This window comes from Phalacrocorax aristotelis, chromosome 16 (genome assembly GCF_949628215.1).
Source record: "Phalacrocorax aristotelis chromosome 16, bGulAri2.1, whole genome shotgun sequence".
Lineage (NCBI taxonomy): Eukaryota > Metazoa > Chordata > Aves > Suliformes > Phalacrocoracidae > Phalacrocorax > Phalacrocorax aristotelis.
In genome coordinates this window covers 5,460,001-5,486,210 of record NC_134291.1, presented here as the reverse complement: position 1 = coordinate 5,486,210, position 26,210 = coordinate 5,460,001, and the positions used below count along the sequence as shown (strand labels likewise).

Below are 26,210 nucleotides of genomic sequence, written 5' to 3'. Positions count from 1 at the left end.
CCCCAAAGAGACCAAAACACAACTCTTCAACATTTTATTAATGATCAGCAACAGAAGTTTACAACAGAGAGGACAACAGAACTGGCGTGGAAGGACCGTCCAGCACAGTGCGGGGAACGGCCCAGGACATCCACCACAGCACCCTGGAATGTAAGAGGCAAGAAAGGGCCTCAGCCCAGCACCTGTCCTCCTCAGGCCCTGCGCCTCCCTGCCAGGGCACACATGCGGCGTGTCAGCTCTCAGAAAACAGCCGTGACATTTCAGCTGACAAGGTCCCTCCCTTAGGTAACCTGTCAGGCACAAGGTGGACTCCAGCAGCAGCAGCAAGCAGGGCTCTGAGCAGCACCGGGTCCTGCTGCCTCATGACAGGAAGAACCTTTGGCAAAAGCCCCCAGGGTTCCCAGGCCTCGTGCAGAGAAATCCCCCCACCTGCTAGGGAAACCACAGAAAAGAGGGTCTCTGTGCCACCAGCCACCCGCCCCTCTCAGCAGCTGCCATGCCACTGCTTGTTACTGGGGCAGCAAGGGATTTGCTGGCACCAGTCACAGCAAAGGCAGGCTTTACCCAACTAAACCCAAAGTAGCTTTGGGTCCGCTATTTCCAGCAACAAGCTGAGAAGAGGTAGCATGGCAAACCCCAGAACACAGGGCCCATCAGCACCTCCGGCAGCCGGCACGCTGATGGCCCTGCATCCCTAACCAAAAGCTTGCAGGAGGAACTGTGGGTGCTGTATCCCTTCCCCAGGGAGACCAATCTCGCCAGTCTGTCCAGATGCCCCCACCATCACCCAAAGGGCTGCTCTGGAATGCAGACTCTGGTCAGAACAGCTGAACCTGGAGGGCAGAGGGGGCCTGGGCGGCCCCTCCATTCCCCTCCTACTAAAAGCCAGAAATGGCAGAAGGTAAAAGCACATCAACATGTTAAAACATTAGTTATAATTAAAACCATGGGGTTTCTTCTTTTGTCAAATCTCCTTCTGGGAAAGGGGACGGGGGCTGATTAACGGAGGAAAAACTAGGCAGCAGGATCCCAACTCATTATGTCTGCATAATTAGTGCAGGAGGAGCTAGGACAGAAGAGGGTAGGACAGCACATCCTGCATGCCGGCAGCGGTGTCCCTGTTCAGGGGTCCCCTCTCAAAGAGCTGGCTGCTCCTCAAGGGGGTGAGGCTGCGGCGCTCTGCAACCCACATGTCAGCTCTCTGCTGGCCTAGTGCTTCTCCTCTTCCAGTTTCTTCATGGCCTCCAACACAGCCAGCTCTTTAGCTTCCTTCTTCTGGTTCCTAGCTTCAAACTCCAGCCTGCATCAATGACAAAACACCATGAGATTCTCATCCATCCCTATCTCTAGTAGGCTAAAAGCACCTGGAGCAGGGGAACACTGCCTTCTCCTACGCTGCTTTGTTCCAAGAGTACTTCAGAAACCTCACCAGTAACCCCCAGACCACAGAGATTCTCATGACTGTTACCACAAAGTCCTAGGCTCCCACGCTGTCCAAACACTATTTATTTCTTCCTCTGCTGAAGTTGCTGCTATTACCATGCTTGATCTGTCCTGGGACAGACCACCTAGTGCCGTAATACCGAAATCAAATTTACCACTGACCTGAGGCAAGACCACTGAAGGTGAAGGGTTCAAGCCTAAAAGAGCAAAGCTCTGAAAGAAGGAACATGCTAAATCCCCAAGAACACAGCAAGGAAATTTTACCATTAATAGAGGAACAACAATAATAAAACATGCCGGAAGCACATTCTGACATATTAGAGCTTAGCTGTTCCTCTTCCTGTACATTTTGGTACATCCACATTTAAGCAGCCTGACCAAGCTGTGGAGATAAGGACCAGTTCACTGATTCTGTGCCTCTAGATAACCACTTCTCTTCCTGTTTGATCCCACTAATTAGTCCTCAGACAAGCTGGATGGAACAGTATGCATGAGAACTGGGAGATGAAGAAAGCCAACCTGTTCTTGATGATTCTTTGCACAATTAAATCTGTGGTGAGATTGCTGCCACTGTCCACCAGCTGGAAGATGCCACGTCTTTTTGGTTCCTATGAACAAACATTGCAGACTCAGCTGTGAAAAACATGCAGGACCTCTGGGTTTACAGCTCGGTAGTGAAAGCTAAGCAGAAGCAATGGCAGGTCCTGTGGGGACCCAGCCAGGCATAACACAAAATGATCTCTTAAGAGGCAGAGTAAACAAATGCTGAAAGCAAAGCTTCATGTATATGGGAGCTGAGCGAGGCTGGCCAGGACTGGCCTAGAGCAAAGATTAGAGGATTCCTCATTCTGCCATGAAGGCATCAGAAACAGGCAAAACAAATCATTGACTAAAAGAATGGAGATGATGTGAATGATTTACAGGCTCTGCTCCAAGCAGCTACCCTCAGGGGTGGATGAAAACCAGCAGCAGCTGCCAAGGACTTGCTCGGGTGGCATCCTCCGCAATACAAACTCTCAGCTCAGGAACATGAACAAAGCCACGCTGTACCTAGCAAATGCCGACAAAGCAGCATGGGCAACAGCAGCTAGCAGCTTACCTCATATGGATCAGAACCATCCTTGTCAGGCACCACCTCAGTCATCCCATGACACACAAGTGTTACCTGGAGAAGGACACAAAGTCACTGACAAGATCCAAAAGGTGACAGGGACTTGCCCTGCCACTGCACTCACTGCAACATGGCCTGGAGATCAGCAAAGCCACCCCTCCTTGGCAGTGGCACTGCATCTCTCCAGGCTTGGCAGTGCATCTGGAGCTCCCTGCAATACTGCTGAGCGGGACCATCCCTCTTCTACACCCCTCTGTTTTCCTGCACCACTTTAGCTCCCTAAGCACACCACACCCCAACATCTTCACGTACATTTATATGCAAAGACTCTCACCCTGAAGTGATCCAGCAGATCAGCAGTGACAGCGTAGGGGGCTCCAATCACCACTTCTGAGACATACTAGAGAAGAAACCAGGTAAAGAGTCCAGAATTGAGAGGAAAAAAAAAAAAAAAAAAAAAGAACCAAACAGAGGCCAGCCTGCTTCCTAAACAGACTTGAACAGGTCACCTGGTTATAGAGTTTAGAACGTAAATAAGGGAACAGGAAAGTGGTTTTAGCAGCTACTGCTTGTCACACAGCATCTTTTTGTTCCATTAAATAATATGCTTTCTGGTAGCATGTATATAGCAAATCTGAAAGTTAATTGCTATGGGGCACATGTTTCCAGGCCTCCTCACATTTCTCTCCCAGGAATTTTCTCTCCTGCTGCAGGGAGTAGAGAGTTTTCTACAAGAACTCAGCTGTAGAGCACAGCAGCACTCTGCAAGGCATCCTGCCTTTTCACTGCTGTGGAACAGAGGTGGATGAGTTCAATAGCACAGGTTAACCAGGATGACAGAGGAGCCCAGTGATTCCTCCTGAGAGCACACCAGCACCTCTGGCCATCTAAAGTGATCAGTCTTGTCTTTGCCTTCTCAGTGCACACCAAAGAACTCATGCAAGATAGTTGGCTACAGGTGAACACTCCCCAGCTCCAGGCAATATCCAGAAAAAGCACAGAGGCACCTACCCTACAGGCACTTACCCTACAGGCCAAGACACTGAGCGTTCTCTCATGGATGTTCATGATGGGATAGTTCTTCCCTTTGTAGCGATTTACTTCCTAAGGCAAAGTACCAGGCACAATTAGAAGAGAGACAAAGCAACCCCCTTTTCCTCTCACTTTTTCCCAAAATTAAAATCCTATATTGGCCAATACATCCCTTTCCTGTCTTCCAGAGCACAGCCTGCTTGTTCCAGAAAGAACAGGCGCCAGGCTGCTCTGTCTTTGGACCACATTATATACAGACCTGATCAAAGTGCAGCCCAGCAATAATGTAGGGTTTCTCTGCCAGCTGGTGAACCTTCTCCAGGAAATCTACATGCCCAATATCTGTAGACCTGTTTAAGGAATTAAAGCTAACATGGAAAATAGGGAAAGGAAGACAGAAACAGACACATTGAAAAACCACAGTGGGAGACAGGAATCCCAAGGGACTAGAGTGTTATCACTAGAGTGTGCAGAATATCCCACTGTCTCCTAAGATCCTCCAACAGCCACAAATCTCTCTAGAGAGAAGCTATAGCTCCTTTCTCAGTGTCCTGTGACTAAGAAACCGCCAGTAAGAATTCCTGCCTCCTCCCCTCACATGCACATCTACAGAAAAGAGGGGGAAAAAAAAAAAAAAAAGAGGGGTAAATATCCTAGTCTGGTGCCTCAAACCATGGAAAAATCAAAGAAAGAAACCAGCACTGCTTCCTTGACAAAACAGAGTCAAGGATACGGAACAGGTCAAAGGCTCCAGCCACATAGATGATAGTGTCTCCTGGCTGTGGTTCCTTCCCTGATGCAAACTGGATGATCTTCTGAGATGTCTGTAGGAACTGCGAGACGCCAGTCCAGGGACTGTGACCTTTTGGCCCCTGGGAAAACACACAACACACACATTTCCTTTTCTGGCCCCAGGAGGGGGTTTGGACAACACACAGAATACAGCTGCAAGCGTTTTGCTAGCCTTAATTTGCTAGCAAGCATCACAACTCGCAGAAGCTTGGACCTTCCACATTCCTGGCACCAAATATTTGTGCAATCTCACCAAATCCCTTTTTGCTCTGTCAAACACAGCCTTAATCATCCCTTCAACAGCCAGCTAAGGAGATGCTGAGAAGAAAGCTCAGGAAGGAGGAAGGCAGTCTTGGATTTCCAGGAGAGACAAAGCTTACTAAGGCAGACAACACACAACCTACCTATGCTCTTCTCAAGCCTTAAGGCAGCCTACCCATTCACCTGGCCGATGGCATGCCAAGCTGGGAAAGGATCACCCAGAACTCCAGCGAGGGCCAGATCCCAGCGCTGGTGCCACCGAAGACGTAGCTTTATCCCCACCATGTGGCAGTTTTGGAAACAGCCAAGTCATCAGCTCCAGCCCTGCTTTGCTCCCCTAAAGCTGGCTGCTCTACAAGACTTGAAAGAACAAAGACAACTCAGCCAAGACCAGGGCAAGCCATACAAATGGCAGCATGCAGAAGGGGGGCTCAGCTGACAGGGGTCATGCAGGGTGCCTGGGGCCCAGACACTCTCCCCAGATCCAAGCACCAGGAAACAGCCATGCTGGAGCAACAGGCCCCATAAAGCCTGCTCAAAAAACCCCACATAGTGGAAAACAAAGAGGAGGATTCAGCCTGGTCAGCAAACCCCCAGGGGTAAAAAAAAAAAGTCTTACTCAAGCTGTAGGTCCAGGTGCTCAATAATCAGAGACAATTCAACACCCAGGAAAAAAAAAGGGGCTGATAGCTCTTTAGAGGTAGCCTGAGACATGAGCTAGACACGATGGCAGAGAACTCCAGGAGGACTGCTCTGCTACTTGAAGAGCTGGTGTGTGAATTCTGCAGTACAGCATGCTAGCTACATGCCTGCTACCTAAACGCTTTCCAGACCTAATACAACACCTTTAAAAATGTGAGCACTAAAAGGAGTATCCACAGAGGCTGTCCCTAGGCTGGAACTGTGGGCACTTGGGTCCCAAAGGAAGTGGCGATAAAGAATTTACAAGCAAGCCAGAAAAATAGGAAAGGCTTAATGGGTGCAGCAGCTCTACAGAGCTGCTGAGGGACAGTTCACTCACTGGGCCTGTGCGGCCACAGGTGCCTATTTCACTGACTACAGCAGCTACTTTACGGGGCCGCAGACATTTACTGAGGTTACTGCTGAATGTGGGGCAAAAACCAAGACTGCAACACAGGCCAGAAAGCACATTTGGAATCCTTCTCAGACAGGACAACAACCAGATGTCCACGACCAGAACTCACGTTACCTTCCCAAAGTTGTCAGTGTGCTTCCGATAGTCTAGGTCCTCATCCTGAAGGGAGATAAAGAGTCAAAACGTTTAAGCACTCACACAGCTCATTCAACCAAGAACACGCTTGCGTGCGGCAGAAGTGCTGGAAGTCCAGGCGCAGACTGCACACCATTGATCCCTAGCACTGAATGCTGACAAACTAGTTAATATCTAAATCAGAGTCATGTCCCAGCATGAGTCAGACAAAACATGTCCTTATGTGATCCCAGCCTGGCACCACACAGTGACAGTGGTTCTTGCCCAACCTGCAGACCTGATAGCGCTGCACATCTGTGTCCTCCCTCAACTATGCAAGCCCCTAACAGGACAGCGTCCCTCCTTCTTCCAAAAGCACTCCACTAGAGATGGGCTCAGATCTCTGCAGACAGCTAGTAGCACTTTGCCAGATCTTGGTGTGAACTTACATATTACAGCTAAGCCAATCTAACAGCTCAGCACACTAAAAGATCTTCCTGTACCCCTGAATTCCTTTGTGGGTCCCTTATCTTGTCCCTGTTGTTATCTAGGTGAGTCCATTCACTGCACTGCTTGTTTACCAAGTCAATTCAACTCATTAATCAACATAAAACTACTTTATTTTCCTTTGGTTAGGGTAGCTATCTACTGGGTAGTGAGCTGAAGAGACTCAAGAAAGGTCTGATAAGACTAGAGACAGTGGAAGACAGAAGCACGCAGCTCAGTGGGTAGGAAGAGGATTCTCCAACTCTGGCAGCACTGGGCTGATAGATCAACGTGGCCACACTATGTAGTTTCACCCTTGGAGAAGCCATAGGCCAGGCTGTAGTTCCTGTAACGTTCCCAAAGCCCACACCAATCATGAAAGATCGAAGCTTTTATCCCCCCACATCTTTCCAAAGGAGCATGGGCTGAGATCACACTGTGATCTCAGACAGGCTTAAGCAAACACAAGCAGGGTGTTTTGCTGCCACTACCCATAATCCGCTTGCCAGTTGTTGGTGCACCTAGGAGCCAGGCCCAGGGGCTCCACTGCCAACTGGGGCAGCAAAAGGAAAGAGCTGTCATATGCCCTGGACTCCAAACTCCCACCCAAAGCCGTCTGACTCACTATGTTGCTGTGGTGAGCCTTAGTCATGAGTAGCATCCGGCCAACGAGGTCGGTAGTGGACACACCTTGGGTGCGTTTGCATTCCCTGCAGGGAGACAAGCAAAGGATGAAGCAGAAGCCACAGGAGCCTCTTTCTCTTCCCACCATTTCCACAGGAACACCTGTGACACCAGACAAATCCAAACCAGGGACTTCCTTCTACCTGCTCTTGACATAAAGTACAGCATTCATTTACTGAGCCTCTGCATCTTCTTCATGCCACAGCAACTGCTCATATGAGGAAAATTTATCTTGCACAGACTTCCCAACAGAGCCAACTTCCAGTGAGGCTTCAAGACCAGAACTAGCATCTTCCAGGAACAGAAGGCCCCACCAGTCAGTTGCTAATCTGCAACACTGCACTGACTGTGGCACAGAAGCCAAAACGGTGGAAGCAACTAAAGCTCTGACACACGTCACCACAAAATTAAGTGTGACCCAAAGATAGCTGTGTTTCACCCAACTTCCCGTCAGGCCCCGAGCTCCAGAAACTCTACCCAAAATAGGATATGAAGGTAAGCAGCAACGGGTTACCTGTATCGCCCCGCTGTCTTCACTTCCTCATAGGTATCCTTGCCATCTATTGTTAAGGTGATATCATCTGCAGAGAGAGAAGAGCCTCAGAACTGTGACCCAAGCCTTCCTGCACAAAAGCTGTTTTAGAATGACAGTAGTAGCTGAACATGTACAGCACATTAGCCAGGCTAGAACTCCTGCAATTCAGATCTCTGTGCATACACGTGGGATAAATCCTGCATCCCACAGAAATCTCAGTGATTTGCAAGACTACCCTGTTTGTGGAGACAAGCATATTCCTGGATGCTAAACACCATTAACCATCTGGTCCACTGTTTTTTAGATAGTCCAGAAAATCTGAGCTGGTCACCCGTGTAGAGAATCCAGCAGCAGGCATGGCTGAATTGTTGTCTGAATGACAAAAAAGAGCTACCATCAGTCTCAGTATTAAAAAGCACCTTAACCTTAAATTCTCTAGGAGTAGCTTTAGCGTTGGTTCATGTTACAACTTTTTCAGTCAATTAAACAATCCTCCAACAGCCAGTTCTTCCCCTCACTGATGGCACTTCTACAGTGACATCAAGCTACCTTTCTATAGAGTTAATTCTGTTTCATCTTTGGCATGGGTCCCAACTCACCCTACAAAAACAACTCTCACCTACTTTTAGTGAACTATAGAATCTTCACAAGTGAAAACCTAATCAGGCTTTCATTTGGCAAAACGGCCAGTTTCCAGTGCAGGCGCTGGCTGCTCACAAGTGCCCTCTCTCACACAGTTGGGCTCAGCTCAGGGAAGGTGAGGAGTTCTTAAACCCCACGGCATCACCTCAGGGCACAGGGACTGGAGAAGAGAACATGCTGCAAGCACAGCTCAGTGCCAGGGGAGAGGCAGAAACAGCAGGTTTGTTGTCCGTCACCTTCCCAACTAAGCTCAGCTATTTCAAAACTTATCTTTTACATAAACACAGCCTGGCAAAAGTGCAGCGTGCAAGGGTATTATTCAGGTAGAAGTACTGAATGATTTGGCAGAGGGGATAAATGCAGGGAAACTGGAGCAAAGGCCACAAGCACCTCTCTGCTACCATAATCCCTCACCAAGTCTAGTAAGGGGTCACGTACCCCAAATACACATTCAGGGCAGGCAATTAAGTTGATAAGGAATTTGATAATCATACTGTCCAGGTGAAAAAGCATATCATGTTATAGAAGATTAATTATTTATTCATGTTATAGAAGATTATTTATTTACATTTAATGAAATACTTGGCTTATCAATGGCAGGTGGCTGGGGTCAAATGAGGAAGCATACATGAAATGAGTGCAAAGACCATTCCTGATTAAACTACCAAAGTACCTTCAGTGGAGTAGAGAGGAGGGGCTGAGGCTGAATGAACACGAGAAGCAGTCCCAGGAAGGGCGAGAGTACACAAGTTCTGTTTCCTCAGAACATTGGTTCCCTTTAGCGACTATAAACTGAAAAGTGTTTGTAATAAGAACTAGGTCTCTGACCGCACTCAGGGTCAGCTAAGCCCTTGAACAGCTTATTAGCTGGATAAAGAGCAAAGCTTTTCAGATCTGATCTCATCCCAGGATAAGCAGGTATAAACACGATTGTATTGCTGCATACTTACCTTTTTAACAGTGTTTTTCTCATTCAAGTTTTGTAAATTACTATTTCCCCCATGCACAGATTTCTGCTGGCCCTAAGGGCAACCTCAGGATAATTGTCAAACAACACGTTTCACCTTTATAAGTGAAAGGGATGCTTAAAAGAAAGGGATCTGGCCACTCTTAGGGTGCCTAGCACACAGACGTATTTCTCCAGAACAGCAGTACCCATACTGCCCAGCGCAGGTTTTGGTAAAAAAGACCTCTGTACATGAGGTATCCTCTGATGGGCAGCACTAGCCTAAATGTTCCTCGGTTTGCAGCAGGGAAACCAAGCGCACACAAGCCCAGGAGGGCCTACATTAACACAACTATCGCCTCAGAATACCACTCACCACCGTGCACACAGAAGTCACAGTTATATTTGTCCAGGGTTTCCAGTGTGGTGACATAGGGAGCTCCTGGAGCAATCTCATCCACCCACTTGATGGCTTGCACCATTTTGTATCTCTCCTCCTGTGTAAAGACAGGGGGGCCCTTGTGCTTGGCAATCTCCTCTGGGCGAGAAACAGAAAAACCCAGTTAGAAGCATGTACTACAGCTACGAAGACTCTCACCTACAGGAGCCTCACTGATTTCACGGGGAGGTGAACTTCACTGCAGGCCTAAACTCTGCTTGGAAGTGGTTTGTGGTAGAGAAGGAAGCCCCAGCTAGATCAGAAAATATTTTAATTTAGTTGCATTTCCTAAGTGCGTAGCAAGGGCCTTGGAATTCACTTGGAAGGCAAAAGCTCTCAGTGCCTCCTTGTACCCAGATACTTCCTCCTGGGGGAGCTACCTGGGCCTCCTGGCAGCCCCCAAGGGGAAACTCCCCTTTTAAACAGCAGCTTCATGCTACGCTCAGTTCATGCGAGAAAATATGCATCCTTAAACCCATTCAAAATCCACCTTCACACACAAGAACTAGTTCCTGGCACTTAACTTTCAGACGGGCTTGAAATGAGTTCGCTCCACACAGTAATTTGTTTCGGATTATCAGTTCTGCAGTTTGCACCAGCAAAACCAGACAGATTTTCAACTGGTTCAATTGTCATTACAGTACAGAATACAGATCACTCCCCAAACAAAGCCTGCAAGCTCTGAATTACCTAACCCTCACTCCAGAAAGCATGACAGGGTGACTCTACTCCCTTACCCAGGGAAGGTACACTTCTCTTTCAGAGGCTGCTGCTCCTTGAGCAGATGCAGGAAGAAGCCTCCTTTGTACCAGGATATCTCCGTTCTCTCAGGGCTAACCTTGCTGGGTGGTTCTAGAGGCAGGAGGTGAGAAGCTGAGAAAACCTCTTACCATCTGTGTGGACTCCAACAATCAGATAATCTCCCATGGCCCGAGCCTGGCGTAGCTGGTTCGAGTGGCCATAGTGCACCATGTCATAGCTAGAAAGACAACGGCCCCGGTTCAGTCTGGGGACGCAAGGGTGCACTTTGCTGGGAAGTTGCAGGATGACCTTCCCCAGGGGCTCAGAGGTTTGAAGTCTCTCTGCTCTCTGTCACTACGCGGCGACTGACGCGTTTGCAGCTGGTTCATCGGGGGAAAAGCGCTGCAATAAACCTGCCCCAGCCGCGGCTGGAGAGCAGGATGCCGGGTCTCCCCCCGCCCCGGGATCACCGGGGCCCTCACGGCGGAGCCCCGGGGCCGCTCCCTGCTCCAGAGCGATCGCGTCCACGCACCGGGGGCTCCGCGGGGACGGACCCGCTCTCCCACGGCATCCAGCCCAGGGGCCCGGCCCGCCGTGGTCACAGAGGAACCGGAGACACCAGCGCAGCCAACACCGTTTATTTCTCCGGGCGCCGCCGCAGCCCGCCCGCCCCGCTCACTCACCATCCGTCGCACCAGACCCGCACGGGTCGCTGCCCCGCCGCTCCGCCCGCCGCGGGGCCACCGCCCGCCGCCCCGTTGCGCAGCATGGCCGCGCTGTCACCGGCGGCACCGCCCCGCCCCGCGCCCGAGCGAACGGGACCCACCGCCCGCCCGCCCCGCCCCCGCCGCCATTTTGAGGCGCGTCCCCCGCCGCTCCCGCCCGCCCCTCAGTTGCTCTTCCGCCGCCGGCCGCCCTTGGCGCAGCCGCGACCCAGCCAGCCGCCGGGGCGGGCGGGCGGCGGCGCTTCCTCCTCCTCCTCCTGTGACGGCTCGGCTCCCGGCGGCGGCGCCACCGGCTTCCGCGAGTGCGTGCCTTCCTCCCCGGGGCGCAGCGGCTCGGCCAGCGCGAAGATGGGGTCCCGCGCCCTGCGGGAGACAGGGCAAGTATGGGACGGCTGCCGGTGGGCACCGGGACCGGCCGCCCCTCCCGGCGGGCAGGGGCCTGGGTCACTCACCGGTCGTAGTGCGGGATCTCCAGCCCCAGCTCCGCCATCAGCAGCCGCATGACGTCATCGCAGCGGCCATGCAGCTTCAGGGCAGCCAGGTCGTCCTTCGGGGTCCACTGCAGGAGTGACACCAGACCTGCGTGGCTGCAGGCGTCTCCCCTCCCCGCAAGGCAGTGGGGATGAGGGGCTCCCGGCCTGGAATCTGGGGTCTGCACGCCCCTGGGCGGACAGGCTCACCACACACTAGCTTCTGTTCATCCCAAACCCTTCAAACCCAGCACAAAAAGGCTCTCACCTGCAAGTTCACGATATATAGCTTTGGACGACGAGTGGGTGGTTTGCTCATGCACCAAAGACGTGGGTATTTTTTCAAAACCTGCCACAAAAGAGAGGTTATCAGTACAGCCAAAGGCATGCGTAACTGTGAACCGTATCAGTGAGAGGAAAAGGAATGTATTACCAGGAGGGGAAAGAGGGAGGAAGAGAGACTATCACAGATGGTGGGCGAATCCTGACACCAGAGTTTACAGTTGTCTGTTTGGGAGGAGACTGCTCAGCACCAAGGTGTATCACCAAGAGGGAATGCTGCTAACAATCTTCACCGAGTCTCTAAAGTTACCTTTAAGCTGGAACCCAGACAAAGAATCACATCTGCTTTGCTTGCAGCTTCTGTTGCTGCTTCCCAGTTCAGGGGCTGTCTCAACGTCCCCTTCTCCCCAAAGTGGACGATTGTATCTCTCAACTGTGCCCCACACTTGTGGCACATCCTGCCAGTGTGATGCCTGTGCAGGGCTGTGCGCTCTGTCACATCGAATACTCGCACGTACTCTCTGTTGGGTGTACAGGAAGTGCAGACCTGGTGCAGGATGAAAGCAAAAAACCCGTTACATCATAGCATCTAGCCCATGAAACACCAGGAGCCAGCCACGTCTCTCCAAAGAAAAGTACTTTCTGGGGACAATAAATGGGAAGCAGTAGAAGGGACCATCAGGGATCAGATGCTAACTTGGAAAAGTTTGGAAAAGCTCAACTAATACGTGGAGTTCAGGGAGCTTGTTGGCTATGTGGTAGGAAGGACTTCAGAGGTCTGAGGAAGAGCAGTCAGAAGCAGAAGGCTCTAGCAAGTACAGAGAAAAAGCTACCTAGTTGTACAGAACACTTTGGTTTGGTGCTTGCTAACTAGTTCACCACAAACCTGATGGCCTGAAGACACACACTAAGCAGAGTCTAGCCCCTGTACTAACTCTTCTTCAGCTAGTGAGAGGTAAATAGTTCACATTATCTTTTTGCGAGGCCACTAGACAGTAACTTCATCATGTTCTGGCCACTCACCTCTATGTACATGTTTCCATGAAGCTCAGATATTGCTGTTCGGGGTAACCCACTCCGCAGGTGCAGCCCATCACAGTTTTGAGACACCACATGCTGCACCTTAAAGGGTATAAAATGCTGAGCTAACACACACAGAGAAGACTGTGAAAGTATTACTCAAATGCAGGTGATGCACGTGCCTCAATACACACCAAAGAGCTCTACACATCAGAGCAGAGCTAACAGAGGAAAACGTGGAGAACAGACCTTTATGAAAGCTAAATGAAAGGAATCCTCCTGCTAAAGAGAGCTCTGCTAGGTCTGGCTGACTTTGTGGCCAGGTCCCCAGACCAGCCTCAGCAGGAAGGGGAAATACAAGGTGATAAAGAAAAGGCACAAGGGGAAAAACTGCCAGAGCTACGGTCTGGAGCTAGCCTCATGAAGACTCAGCCATATGTGAGTGCAGATGCTTTTTCCTACATGGAAAACTCCTACCCGAGTAAAAACAGTAGGTAGGCAATCTCATTAAAAGCTTTTTTTCCCCCTGCTCGGTTAGGCAGAGGAACACAAGTGAGGTGCAGAAAAAGTATCTTACCAGGTTGTGTTTGTGTAGGCAGGCAATGCTCATGTGGGTGAGTGTGGGCTCTGCCTCACTTAGGTCTGTAGCCCTGACAAGAAAAAAAAAAGTTGGAATTGCCATTAATATCTCTCTCAGTATCAGCTGTCTGCAGCACAGCTCAGAATTTCTCTTTACCTGATGCTCCTGCCCTTCTGCAGCAATGTCCATACGCCATTAGGGCCTCTGTAGTCTGGGATTGAAGCTGCCTGTGTTATTGGGAGAGAAAAAACGAGGCCTGACGGGAAGGTTCGTACCTCTTGTCACAAACACAACCCAGCCTCACCTGGGACAACCAGATACACCTCGTTCACAGGTGCTTCTTTGTTCACTCCAGTTTTATCACCATCCAGAGGTGAGAAAAGGCCTGAGAGCTGGGCCTGTGTGAACCTCATGAAGTTCAACAAGGCCAAGTGCGAAGTCCCACACATGGGTCGGGGCAATCCCAGGCACAAATACAGGCTGGGCGGAGAATCGATTGAGAGCAGCCCTGAGGAGAAGGACTTGGGGGTGTTGGTTGATGAGAAGCTCAACATGACCCAGCAATGTGTGCTGGCAGCCCAGAAAGCCAACCGTATCCTGGGCTGCATCAAAAGAAGCGTGGCCAGCAGGTCGAGGGAGGCAATTCTCCCCTCTACTCCACTCTTGTGAGACTCCACGTGGAGTACTGCATCCAGCTCTGGATACCCCAACATAAAAGGACATAGACCTGTTGGAGCGAGTCTGAAGGAGGGCCACGAAGATGCAGAGAGAGCTGGAGTGCCTCTCCTATGAAGACAGGCTGAGAGAGTTGGGGTTGTTCAGCCTGGAGAAAAGAAGGCTCCAGGGAGACCTTATTGCAGCCTCCCAGTACCTGAAGGGGGCCTACAGCAAAGCTGGAGGAGGAATTTTTACAAGGGCATGTAGTGATAGGACAAGGGGCAATGGCTTTGAATGGAAAGAGGGCATATTTAGATAGTACAAGGAAGAAATTCTTCTCTAGGAGGGTAGCAAGGCACTGGAACAGGTTGCCCAGAGAAGCTGAGGGTGCCCCATCCCTGGCAGTGTTCAAGGCCAGGTTGGATGGGGCATTGAGCAACCTGGTCTAGTGGAAGGTGTCCCTGCCCATGGCAGGTGGTTGGAACTAGATGATCTCTACAATCTCTTCCAACCCAAACCATTCTATAATTATAGTGCAGTGTTCCCTAATCACAGGAAAACCTTCTTTTCATATGTTTCCTCTCTCTCTACCAGCTTTTCTCCTAACTTACAGCTCTCATTTTCACCTACCCAGTATTCATTTTCTCCAATTTTACCATTACAGAATCCCCCCCGAACTCTTTTTACTCCTTGGTACTTCCCATTTCCCTACATAGAGCTCTGTTCTTGAACTTTTCCTTATTTTCACTAGACTCTGATTTCTGGTACCTTGCACTCAGCATTTGTTAGCAAAAATACCTGTGACATTACCACTCACACACCCTGCCCGAGATCATGCTCCCTATCAGCAGGGACTGTAGAAAAGGGAAAGAAAGATAAGGTTTCCATCTCAGAATTCAGACAAAAGTGACAAATGTCACATTCGAAGAGGCAGAACCAGATTTTCACTCTCACAAAAGGCCACTGAAACCAACCATTTCTTAAGCTGTCATTTGTATGTTCTGATAACCACCAGCTATTCCTACTTGTCCGTCAACACAGGCAACATTAATTAGCTAACTTGTTTTTAGGTTTTACACCAGAAGTAGTTGAAAAGACTTGAGTAAAGTAAGACTAGTGATCCTCTTGTTAAGAAGCACGTTCTTCACATGGTCACAGAGGTGATGCAGCATCAGAATCTCTTGGGCAACAGGCACAACCCCAAGGTGCAAACTAGCAAATGTCTTGGTCGTGGTTTGCAGTGCAGCTATGTTAACATGGCATCCCAGACTCATAACGCACATCATGTAATTGTTTGGGAGCCACAAAAAAAAAAAAAAATCCAAACAACATTTGCAACACTCCTGAAGGAGCTCCCAAAGCTCCAGCCACTCACCCCCAAAGAATCCTACCGTACTGATCCCAGCTCCTGTATAGATGACCAGGTGCTTGGCATTCCGGACAGCAGCAGCCAGCTCAGTAGCTTTTCTCTTTAACTCCTCTGGTTCATCACATATCTAGAAAACACAACTGAGCAAGTTCACATGTTTCTGAGATACAGCGCAGCACCGAATCCAAAGGAACAGGGAGCTCACTGGAATTTTCATTATGGGCCTAGCGACATAAATATTATCAGAAGCATGTTCTAAATAAACGAACGTGGGTGTTGCCTGTGTTACCCGCAGAACATCAAGGGACAAAACTCCCCCGGATGGCGGCGCATGCGGATCTGTCCTCCCGAGAGACATGCCCACACAGAAAAACGGCACACGTTTGGAAAACGCGCAAATCTAGCAGCCGGCGAGAGCAAAACTGGTGTGCAGACTAACCGAGGGCAGGCACGGGAGGCCAAAACCTCGGGGGGCCACAACCCCGGGGGGGCTGAGCCATTCCCAGTAACGGGGCAGTTTTCCACCGAGGCCAACCGCAGCCCCAGAGCCAGCCTGGGGGCCTCGGCCCCACTCCCGGAGCGCGGGGCTCCGCTCCCCACAACGGCCCAGTAGCGGCTCTAGGGCGGTGCCGCCCGCCCGGTGCTGCCGTTCCCCCTCGGTCTCCCACCTCCTCCTGCCGCCGCCGCACCCGTTCGCGCCGCTTGCGGCGCCGTTCCAGCTCCCGGACAATGTCTTCGTTCTCGCTCAGCACCTGGCATTCCTCGGGGCTCCGCTCCGCCGGGGGCTTCCTCCAGATGCGGGACACCTGCCCGGTACACACGGGTGGTCACGGCAGCCCGCGGCGGCGGGGCGGACCGTGCCGGGCAGTGCCGTACCTGTCTCCGCCGGTCCCGCTGCTCCTCCTGCTGAAGGATCTCGGCGCGGGCCGCCGCCTTCCGCTCCGAGCGACTCAGGCTGCCGCCGGCCGCCATCGCCCCGGAAGCGCCCACCTTCCGCTACCGGCCGCCCCACCGCAGCGTCGTTTCCGCTTATCCGGCGAGAGCGGCCCAACGGCACTTCCGCCGCTGCCGCTCCCCGCCCTCGGTTGCAGCAGCGCCCCCCCCCGCCGCGGCAGACCCGCGCCCCAAGGAAGCGCCAGGCGGCGGCTGTTTCAAAGCGGTTTATTGTCACGTACAAAACAGCGGCGGCCGCGGACGGACACTATGTACAGCAATAAATAACGCCCGCCCGCCCCGCCGCACCGGGCAATAACTTAGCAATAAATACCGCCGCCCCGCCCCGCCAAGCCTCCGGGGCACCGGGCCGGGACAGGCCCTGCAGCGCGGCGGGCCCTCACCGGAGCCCCCCCCGGCCACCTCACAGGGCCAGACTGCGGCAGAGCCCCCCGAGAGGCCTCTCCCAGGGCCACCGCCAGCAGCCCGGGCCTCCCCGCACCACGGGCAGGGAGGCAGGCCAGGCCTGGCCCGGGCAGGCAGCGGCACAGGGACAGACAGATGGACGGGGACAGGACAAGTCCCTCCATCCATCCTTTATCCCCACCGGGCATCCCAGTACTCGCTCTGGCCGGAGCGCAATGCCCCCCGAGGCTGCGCAAGGCAGGAGTAACTTTACACAATTCACCACAAGATACACAAATCCCCGCTGGCGGCGGTGGCGTGGGGGTACACCCCACGGGTTCGCTTTCTGGGCAGGCTGGGGCAGGGCCCCCCCCTTCCCCACCCACCGCAGTAACGGCACCAGGAAAAGGAGAAAGAAAACACGACACCCTTCACAGCAGGAAACCAAACGGACGAGCACCTCAGGAACAAGAACTGTCACACTCCAGAACGCTATAATACGAGAGAGAGGTCAGCGTGACGGCTCGGGGCAGGGGTCGCCTCACACGGGGAACGGGAAGCCAGCTGGCAGGGGACTGGGTCCCCTGGAGCAGGACAGGAGACTCCTTGGACACTGCAGAAATACATCACCCAGTGTCCAACACTTCACCAAGAACAAAACCAAAACCAACGCGCTAGCATAGGGAAGCAGCACTCTCGAGGGGACCGTGTCCCCACTGACATCCAGCCCAGCACCTGCAGAGCTTGTTTACCACAGAGGCACCCTTCAGCCATGGCTTTGCACCTGCTCCACCCTACATAATGTGTCCTCATCAAAACCTCAGCCATTGGGAGCAGGCTGGGCCACCAGCTAGCAAGCACATCACAGGGGAGGAGAAATTACAGCACTAACATCTGGTGGAGTCAGTGCTGCCACCTGCTCTGTCCTCCTGACTCATGGTCTCACTTCAAAGCAGCCAGCCTCTTACCGGCAACAGCACAGCTGCCCCCCAGCAGGCAGGGAAGGACCCAGACATTCCTTGCTGCAGAGCACAACGGAAGCAAGCTCACCATGGCTGCAGGATTGCCCATCATCTGCTCTGTTGATGGGGCCCTCCTCACACCACAGCCTCCAGCCCCTGGACCTCAGTTCCTAACACAAAACCTTGGCTGCTCACCCTGCTGAGGTGAGGCCTCCAGCTAGGTTCAGAATGGCTCTCTAGCCAGGCTCGATCTCAGGCTGGCTCCAGGAAGGACAGGGTTGGGACTGACATGCCCGGCCAACTGCAGGTCTCCATGTTTTGGAACATCACCTCTTCCAGGCACCGTGTCACCAGCTGGAAGACAAAGGTTAGTGCCCAGAGCTCTGTGCTGAGCGCTGCTCAGTGTAGCCCATCCAGTGAATGGCTGGGAAGCAGCATGTTGGGTGCTTCCACTCAGAGAAGAGAAAGCCCAGGGCTGGGAGGGGGAAGCCTGAAGGTGATGTTCTAACCTCCTCGTTTTGGAAGTTCACTGGGAAAAGAATCCCAAACAGCTTCTCTCTAAATGCCCAGTCAATCAGAGCACACCTGATCTCCCCGTCCAGCAGGAAATCCCGACCAACTATCGGCTCCTCTCCTGCCACACGGCAGCTTTCATCAGGTTTACCTGCTTCTGAGCCCAGAGGAGAGCAGTATCAGTCCAGCTACATGAGAAACACGACACCAAAACCCACCCAGTATGGTGAACCATGCCTCCACACAGGACTGGTTTCACTTGTGCCATCCTGGTCTGTCCCCTCCACTCAGGAGGCTTTCAGCAGCCAGGAGATGACACGGACTTCACCCCCATGTCCTGCTTCTCTAAAACAACTCTAATCAGCTCAAATCTCTGTGGAGGGGAGAGGGGGATCAAAGTGTTTGTGGAAATGGAGCCTGGCCACAAATAGCTTCTCAGCTGTGTCACACAGCTGTAAGTCTAAGCACTCTTCCAACACCCACAGACAGAAGCTGCACCAGGAAAGACAGTAACCATGCCACAGCTTAATTTTCAGTAATATGCAGACACTCAGGACTAGCGCTGGTCCCACACTGCCCAGAAGGCAGGCAGACTTGCCCCTCTTGTCAGATGAGCAGCAAGAGCAACACAAGTTCTGACCACAGGATCCAATTCCACAGGTCTCCTCCTAAACTTGGACAATTCTCCCTTGTGTTACTTCTCTACCGCTGTTGCTGGAGGAAGGAAAGCGCAACATTTTCCCCATTCAGGTAACTGAGCTACCTGGTGTTGGCTGCTCAGCAAGAGGCCCAAGCTGCCTGTGCTCCTGCAGCACGCCTCTGCAGAGAAGTGTTTTCTGGGCAGGCATCACTACGTAGTTGCACCAGCCATTTGGGTTTTGACTTCAAGAACAGCAGTGCCTTTGCCCATGTGCCAGAATCCTTCTGGAGAATTCAGAGAGATTCCAATTCAATCTCTCGGTCAAGCTTAGGGAAAATGACGGCAGCATGAAACGACAGCACATGGCAAAGGCAGCCACTGGCACCACCACACCACAGCGCCACGCAAGAGCTCAGAGAGCGCAACACGAGGGGACACAACAGAAGCCAGCAAGGTCGAGAATAAGTCACTTTTGGTACAATTGCAAAAAGATATCAAACAGGACTTGCCTCTTTTTTTGTCTTTTTCTAAGTTTTATAAATAAAGTCTGATAACTCTTTATAAAAACTAACCTCAGAGCCACAAACAGTTTGCGGGAGGTTCATGAGAAACTTTAAAATTATTTATTTATTAACTTTTAACTAGCAAAGTCTCCGAGAATATTTCCCCATTTATATGGTCAAATATTCTCGCCCTCTCAGATAAAAAAGCTGACTATAAATACGCTCTCTCTTCTGTCTGATTTTAATTTTAAACTTAGATAATTTAATAATTCTTAAAATGATGTTTCTCTCTTTAAATAAAGGGCTATTTAACCACATAAACTGGTTGTGTAAACCATCACACTAGAGACACTTGATACCCTCAAAACACGGGAACGACTAGTAATTTTGGTCTTGTTCAGTGCAACGCATTAGGCACAAAACCGGCCTGCAGTCAACACGGTACCCTCCCTCCCTCCCCTGGGGTGCTGAGCCCCTGCGAGGGCCCCGTGCCGGCTCCTTCCCCATCACTGGGGCAGAGGCAGCAGGGCACGACAGCATCTTCCTTCCCACCACTGCTAGTTTACACGGCTAACGCAACGGACGTCTGAAGGAAACCCACTGTTAGGGCACAGAGGCACACCTAGAAAGGAATAAAACCTATTACACAGAACACCCCAACTGCAACTACGGGTACCAAATGAGACAAAAGCAGCAGGTTCAGGTGCCTGGCAGTCAGGCACCGAGATGCACCACCTGGAAGAGTAATGAAGTAAAGCCTTTGGAAGTGACCAAAAATTAGGGTTCCCAGCCCCCAGGAAGAAAGCCTCCCTCCAGACCTTCCCCAAGCCCTTCTGTCGCCCTGCCGTCGGCCACGCTGCACAGACTTTCTTTGGCTAGAAAACCAAGATCTCGCAGCCTGTCCCAAGGGCGCCCGAGGGCTACAGACCGCTGGGTGGGAGGCTCTGTCTGCAAAGGACAAGGGACGCATCACCACTGCTCATATCAATCTGGACACATCAAAATAAAACTGGAGTGATCAGCAGGCCAGTCCTGGGCCAAGTAGAAGGAACCCGGACCCATGTGGGGAGGGTTTGTGCTTTGGGGATTCCAGGCTGGTTTTGTGCCTAATTGCCCTGCACAGACAAGCTCAGGCAACACTCGCTTCACTAAGACCGGGCGTCCGTTTTGGATTTCACTATTGTGATGACACTAGTAGTAGCAACCTTGCCAGGGACGAGGGGCCCCATACTGGAGGTGAGAGGCCCCCGCGCAGGGGTCACGGGGCTCCGGGCCACGGTTCTGGCGAAGTTCTGGAGAGCCTCGTATTTGGAGCGCAGAGCATCAAGTTCCATTTTCATGCTGGCGTTCTCAGAGGCCAGCTTCTCCACTTCTTGCTGCAGCTCTGCCTTCTGCTTCTCCAGTTCCTCCTTCTGGGTAACACGCTTGACTCTGCAGCTGGCCGCGTAGCCCCGGTTCTTCAGCGTGCGACGACGCTGCTTCAGCTGGATGATCTCCTCCTTCGACAGGCCCCGTAGATGCTGGTTCAGCTCCCTCACAGACATGGTCACCAGCTCCTCATCTGTCAAGCTGGTCCCATTCTCGCCTGGCTCCCGCTTCACCTGGAAGAGAAGGCAGCACACAGTCATGGAATCTAGAGTGGATACCTGCACCCACCACCTGCACCCCTTTCCTCCACCTGCCTCTTTACCTTCAAGGCCTTGTTTCCTTTGTTGGGGGTCGTCATAACACGACAGCCTTGTCAGTCAGGTTCTGGAAAGAAAGAAAGGTCATGTTAGTCCCCCAGGATGCAGTAGAGCCTGCAACATTCCTGTGGCAGGGTCCAGCAGCAACACGCCGTGCTGCTGCACATCCCACTCCCCTCCCCAAGCAACACCCAACGAGCACCCAACTGAGCTGGACTCACAAGTGGCAAATTCTGTCCCTGAGCAGAAACTGCTGCCCTTCCACACCCCTACTCCCACGGAGCCTTTGTGGCAATGCTGGTCCTTTTGCTTGGGGTGGGGGAAATTAAAAAAACTAGGAGGAGTCAGAATACACGGAAGCCACATTTTTAAAAATAGCCTGGCAGGCAGCAGGCTGGGTCCAGAGCACGGCTGCTCCAGGCCAGTCATGCTGACTCAGCATGCTGGCACTCTGCGCCTCTTGCTCCCTGCCTCATCCTTGTAACTCCTAAGCAGAGCAAGGCAGCCAGTTGCTCCGACACGCCCTTCCAACAGGTGCCCAAGCATAGCCCAGAAGCTTCCCAGGACAAGAGTCCTACCAGATTCTAGGTGTCCCCAAGGACACAAAACAGTACGGTTCAAGAACACGTGACCCTGGACAAGTAGCACAGGGGAAGCCTTTGCCTCCACAACACGCCTTGTTGGGCATACTGCAGGACAGGAGAACACCACTGCTCTGCTCACACCTCTCCAAACTTTTTCTGCTTCCCAGGAAAGCCAGTACAGCCAGGTTCAAGTCAAAGTTCTGCACCCAGCCTTTCCCAAAGAATTGAAAGACAGCCTGATACTGCAGCAGAAGGAAGCATTTGGGCACACTGGAATCCCGTCACAAATTTGGGCCGATGCCTCAGCAGCTTTCACCTCTCCCAGTCATGCAAAGCTGACCCCAGCTGTAGGTCTCTTCTGTGAGAAAGTCCCTATCTGTCCCTGGCAACACCAGGGCCCAAAACCACCTTCTCCCTCCCTTATCTCCCGAGCCAAAGTATGCTCATAAGAAAACAAAGATCAAGGGCAGCCAAAACCAGAGGAGAGCAGGCTCCTTCACTGCCACGGAAGACAGGACATCACAACTGCTAAGATCAGCTCCCTGTTTTTACAGTGAATCATACCCAAGCTCCTGTTTCTGCCCCTACATACCTCCTCCTCCCTCAGGTTTTAGTTCAGAGTGCTGCTACACTGCCCAGTGAATTAATCCACTCAGGTATTGTTCAACAGACATAGCTGTGCCTTGGAGAGCCAGGAACTGCACACGTCAAGCGAGGCAAGCATTCCTGTGCAAGTGCAGCCTACAAACACCTCTGTACCTTTCGCCTCTCTGGTGCCAAGCAGCCAACAACAATTCTGTTTGCTACTGCTTTGCTAAATGTAAGAGGCACTGATGTACAGTAATAGCCAAGAATCAGATGCACAAGTCAGCAAATACAAATTTATGCTCCTCTAGCAGCGGTGGCGCAGGCTCCCCGCAATGCATCTACCACCTATTAGAGGTGAATGGGGTCAGCATTCTCCAGGACACCGGCAGAGACGTTCCCAAAGCCTCCAGCCTGCCAGGAGGCAGGCTATTTATACCCAGAGGACAATGCTCCTTCCAACGAGATGTCCGCTACAACCCGACAGTGCTGGTGTAGAAAGTGTCACTTTCCCATCCAAGGCAGGCAGCTGCAGTGAAGCAGGCTAACGCAGGATGGACAGCACACAAGCAACTGCTTCATAAAATCAGTTCTTCACTCTCTCCCATACTGTCATATTTCTTTCCTCTGTTCCTACTTGGCAAACAACATGGCTGCTGGGAAAAGGGGAGAGGGAAGGGAATAGCTGGGGGGACCAATAATGTCACCTCTGCAGAACCGCTCTGCACCATCTTCTGTGAGCATAAGGAGCCAAGGGCAGGTGCGGTCAGTGAGACCACAGAAATTTGTTTGCCTTGCGGCGCTAAAGAATTTCCAGCTGCCTGGCAAGCACTCAAGCTTCCTTCATTACAGCAGAGCTGAAATAAAACAAACAAGGCAACAAACGTGCTGCATCAGGCAGGGTATTGGGAAGAGAGCTCCTTGGGGCAGGCTGGAGAGTTGGCAGGGGTGCTGACACAGTCCGGACCCTGAAAAGTCCCCCTTCCCAAGGGGATCAAAATGAGACACAGCAACACACGAGTCAGTCAGCAGAATGGGAAGAACCACCCAGAAACTAGTTGTTGGCTATTTTTTGGGTACCATCTGAAGGCTCAGAGACGGGGTTATTTGGCAGCTTGCAGAGAGGACACCCAGAAAACTGGCACCGAGACAGAGACCAAACTTGGCCTAACTCTCCAGACTGCTGATTGCTCAGCTTTTGATAGCTTCCTGAAGAAAGATCACACTGAAAAGTGCCAAACGCAATGACTGCAATGAAGAAAATGCAGCCTCAACACATTTCCCCAGAGCTCAAAAGGCCTGAACTCAGCACAAGCGCAGCCAATTCTCTCCTCAGCTCAAAGGCAGCACAAGGGAGCTGACAGCACCACGCATGATTCAACGCAGGCCCCATTCTCCACATTCCTGATCGCAGAACCGTGCCACGAGCCCTGTGTAAACACGGTGACGTCACCCGTTCCAGCGCAGGCTGGCCCGGAGACGGCGCTGGGAGGGAGGGAGGGAGGGAGGGAGTGAGACCCGTCTGCAGGGCCAGGGAGGCAGAGGAAGGGGCTGTGCTCCACAACAGGCTCTGCAACACCGGGTAGGCGGAGGAGTGTGGTTTGCTGGCAGCGGTTGGTCACACCACCCAAAAACTCTCTCTCCCGGTGTGGATTTTGTACTCTCTTTATTTGCTTTCTTGTGAATTAGCTCACACAGCGCTCCCAGGAATCTAAACGAATCAGATGACTCCCCAATTACATACAAATTCAGGACAGTGCTGCTCTCCACCCCTCCTTGGGAGTCCCTCATGAGCTCCTACCCAACCCAGGGTGCTCTGACAGCAATTCTTCCCTCAAGGAATCTGCCCGCCCAGCCAGCTTTTACTGTCATTATTCAGATAAAGGAAAGAGCGGGTTCTCGGAGACCCCTTCCAGCCTCCTGGTAGTGCCTTTCTCTAACCATGCAGCTCAAACATCACGTATCCTGGGTAGTCAGAGATGTCCCCAGCTCTGAACAGCAAGACCCCCCCGTGCACACACACACAGAAACGGTCCATGTTGGTCAGGCGTTGCAGCCTGCTCCGCAGTCCCACTGGAGAGGCTTGCTTCCCACCGCAGAGGGAATCCACTCAGCTCTGAGGACACTGCAGAGCCGAGCATCGCAAGGACCCACAGACCCAGCCCGCTCCTCACGCCCACCAGGGACCGGGGGCTCGGGGGGGAGTGGCAGCAAGTCTGCAAGGCCCCTACGGAACGGGGGCTGGAACCCCGCAGCCATGTCCCCTCGGCCACCGGCGCTCTCCCGGTTGGCACCGGCCACGCCGAGCAGCACAGCGGCGGCAGGGGAGCGTGGCTGTCCCACCTGCGGCCAAGCCTCCGCGGGAGGGAACGAGCGAGACACGTTCGGGTCTCGTCGCCCTCCCCAGACCTTCGCCTCCTCTCCTCAGGAGGAAACAAATCACCTGGCAAGAGAAGCCGGTGGTGTGCACCGGGAGAGGAGGCCGGTCGGTGAGGAACCCCCCGGGAGCCGCCCGCCCGGCGGGGCCCTCACACCCACCCGCTGCGGGCCAGGCGGCGGCGGGGAGCTCCGGGGGAGCGCTGGGCGCCCGGGGGCGCAGCGGGGCCGGGAGGGGCAGGCCCGGCCCCGGGGCGACCAGGACCAGCGGGACGCGCCCGTGGTGCCCCCGGGAAGCGGCGAGTGTGGACGGGGACAGACCCCAGATCGGCGGCCCCGCGCACCTGTTGCTCGGCCGAGGGGCGGGGAACCGGGCGGGGCGGGCGGCGCGGCGCGACGGGCGGCGGCCCCAGAACCCCCGCCCGTGAGTCAGCGGCGACGGGGGCCCCACGCAACACCCCGCCGACCCGCGGCGGCCTCGACCGCCATCCCGGGCCCGCCGCTCCCGCCCCGCCCCGGCCCGCCCCCGGGGACCGGCCCGCCGCGCCCGCCGCCCCGCCCCGCCCGGTGCCAGGGCCGCGCCCGCCGCCCGGGCCGCGCCCGCCGCCGCCACCACCACTCGCCGCCGCCGCCGACAGCGGTAGCGCTCACCTCCTCACGGAGCCGGCGGGGCCGGGCCGGGCGTGGGGGGGGGGGAGGCCGCGCTGGGAGGGACCGGGACGCCGCGAGCCGCCGCCGCCGCCGCTTCACGGACGCGTCACGTGATGTTTGGGTCACGTGGCTCCATTCATGAAGCGCCCGGCGCAACCGCCCCGAGCCTTAAGGGGGACGCGCGTTTCTGTCGGAGGCGGCGCCTTAAAGGGGAGGTGGCGCGCGGTCCCGCCCGGCCCGGGGAGGCTGGGGTGCGGGACGGGTGCGGGGCCCGCCCGGTGCCGCTGCCTTCCCCCCGCCGCATCGCGGCAGTTCCCGGCCCGGGGCGAGCCCTGCTCCCGCCGCAGCCGTGCCAGCTGCCCCGCCAGAACGGAGCGGCGCTGTCCCCGCCCGTCCGGGCCCCGGTGGATCGGCCGCGGGGGGCACCGGGGCGGGTCTTTCGGCACCTTCCGTGGCAGCCACAGCAGCTGCCAGGGCAGCGGGGGCTGGGGGGTGGCCGCCTCCCTCGGGCTCCCACGCGTGTTAGCGGTGCGGGCGAACGGGGGTGCTGCTACCCCCGGGGGTGCCCCCCCGTTCCACGTCCTGCGTTTTAACTTTGTTCCGGTGCAGGAGAGCAGGGCTGTCTGCTCCGCCGTGGCCTGCAGCACAAGCGTCCTCCCCTTCAGGCCTCACGCTCCCTTCCAGCTGCTCCTCTTTGCTGCATCCACACTTCTCTTAGAGCTGCTGAAACTGCACGGAGCAGCAAGGTCTCCAGCAAAAACGCTGACTTAAAGCAGAGGGCTTTGCAGCAGCTCTCCTACGCACTGGTGACCATGCTGAAGCAAGCCCCGGCTGAACAACATTAATACCGGGGCTGGCTCTTCTGGTGTGAAATGCTGCTCTCCCAGATCATGCCTGGCTTGCTCCAGGCGTGTTTGCACTTCTGCTCTGTGGGTCTGTTGAACAGGA

The 26,210-nt window shown here is 53.6% G+C and overlaps 3 protein-coding genes across 9 annotated transcripts; all 3 read right to left on the bottom strand.

Annotated features, from left to right (window-relative positions):
- Positions 1-20: 20 nt before the first annotated feature.
- On the bottom strand, positions 21-11,164 carry PCYT2 (phosphate cytidylyltransferase 2, ethanolamine). 4 transcript variants are annotated; one of them, XM_075111362.1, is made up of 13 exons: positions 11,006-11,164; positions 10,472-10,560; positions 9,519-9,680; positions 7,534-7,600; positions 6,961-7,045; positions 5,850-5,894; positions 4,320-4,458; positions 3,846-3,928; positions 3,581-3,658; positions 2,889-2,954; positions 2,543-2,608; positions 1,963-2,051; positions 21-1,300 (listed from the first exon to the last, which is right to left on the bottom strand). In XM_075111362.1, exons 1-13 carry the CDS (start codon positions 11,089-11,091, stop codon positions 1,210-1,212), a joined length of 1,146 nt encoding a protein of 381 aa, XP_074967463.1. In that variant the 5' UTR covers positions 11,092-11,164; the 3' UTR covers positions 21-1,209. The 4 variants fall into 4 exon arrangements, with proteins under 4 accessions (XP_074967463.1, XP_074967464.1, XP_074967465.1 ...); XM_075111363.1 differs by lacking the exon at positions 5,850-5,894; XM_075111364.1 differs by lacking the exon at positions 9,519-9,680.
- SIRT7 (sirtuin 7) lies at positions 11,156-16,459 on the bottom strand. 2 transcript variants are annotated; one of them, XM_075111361.1, is made up of 10 exons: positions 16,302-16,459; positions 16,115-16,231; positions 15,448-15,552; positions 13,556-13,626; positions 13,397-13,469; positions 12,823-12,921; positions 12,110-12,346; positions 11,786-11,866; positions 11,500-11,606; positions 11,156-11,410 (listed from the first exon to the last, which is right to left on the bottom strand). In XM_075111361.1, exons 1-10 carry the CDS (start codon positions 16,395-16,397, stop codon positions 11,212-11,214), a joined length of 1,185 nt encoding a protein of 394 aa, XP_074967462.1. In that variant the 5' UTR covers positions 16,398-16,459; the 3' UTR covers positions 11,156-11,211. The 2 variants fall into 2 exon arrangements, with proteins under 2 accessions (XP_074967462.1, XP_074967461.1); XM_075111360.1 differs by having other exon boundaries at positions 11,209-11,410; positions 16,094-16,231.
- A 3,019-nt stretch (positions 16,460-19,478) lies between these two features.
- MAFG (MAF bZIP transcription factor G) lies at positions 19,479-25,374 on the bottom strand. Of its 3 annotated transcripts, none has more exons than XM_075111369.1 (3): positions 25,263-25,374; positions 21,072-21,133; positions 19,479-20,982 (listed from the first exon to the last, which is right to left on the bottom strand). In XM_075111369.1, the coding sequence occupies exons 2-3, from the start codon at positions 21,105-21,107 to the stop codon at positions 20,530-20,532; spliced, it is 489 nt and encodes a 162-aa protein (XP_074967470.1). In that variant the 5' UTR covers positions 21,108-21,133; positions 25,263-25,374; the 3' UTR covers positions 19,479-20,529. The 3 variants fall into 3 exon arrangements, with proteins under 3 accessions (XP_074967470.1, XP_074967471.1, XP_074967468.1); XM_075111370.1 differs by lacking the exon at positions 25,263-25,374 and adding an exon at positions 24,956-24,974; XM_075111367.1 differs by lacking the exon at positions 25,263-25,374 and adding an exon at positions 21,288-21,426.
- Positions 25,375-26,210: the final 836 nt, after the last annotated feature.

Coding starts and splice junctions, on each gene's coding strand:
- PCYT2 (XM_075111362.1), bottom strand. CDS start 11,091: ATGCTGCGCAACGGGGCGGCGGGCGGTGGCCCCGCGGCGGGCGGAGCG. Junction 7,601..9,518: donor TGACTTCTGTGTGCACGGTG/GTGAGTGGTATT, acceptor CTCTCTCTGCAG/ATGATATCACCTTAACAATA. Junction 7,046..7,533: donor AAGACAGCGGGGCGATACAG/GTAACCCGTTGC, acceptor GTCTCCCTGCAG/GGAATGCAAACGCACCCAAG.
- SIRT7 (XM_075111360.1), bottom strand. CDS start 16,397: ATGGCGGCCGGCGGCAGCCTGAGTCGCTCGGAGCGGAAGGCGGCGGCC. Junction 11,867..12,109: donor GTCTGGGTTCCAGCTTAAAG/GTAACTTTAGAG, acceptor CTTTTGTGGCAG/GTTTTGAAAAAATACCCACG. Junction 11,411..11,499: donor GAGATCCCGCACTACGACCG/GTGAGTGACCCA, acceptor TGTCTCCCGCAG/GGCGCGGGACCCCATCTTCG.
- MAFG (XM_075111369.1), bottom strand. CDS start 21,107: ATGACGACCCCCAACAAAGGAAACAAGGCCTTGAAG. Junction 20,983..21,071: donor AAGGAAACAAGGCCTTGAAG/GTAAAGAGGCAG, acceptor CTTCTCTTCCAG/GTGAAGCGGGAGCCAGGCGA.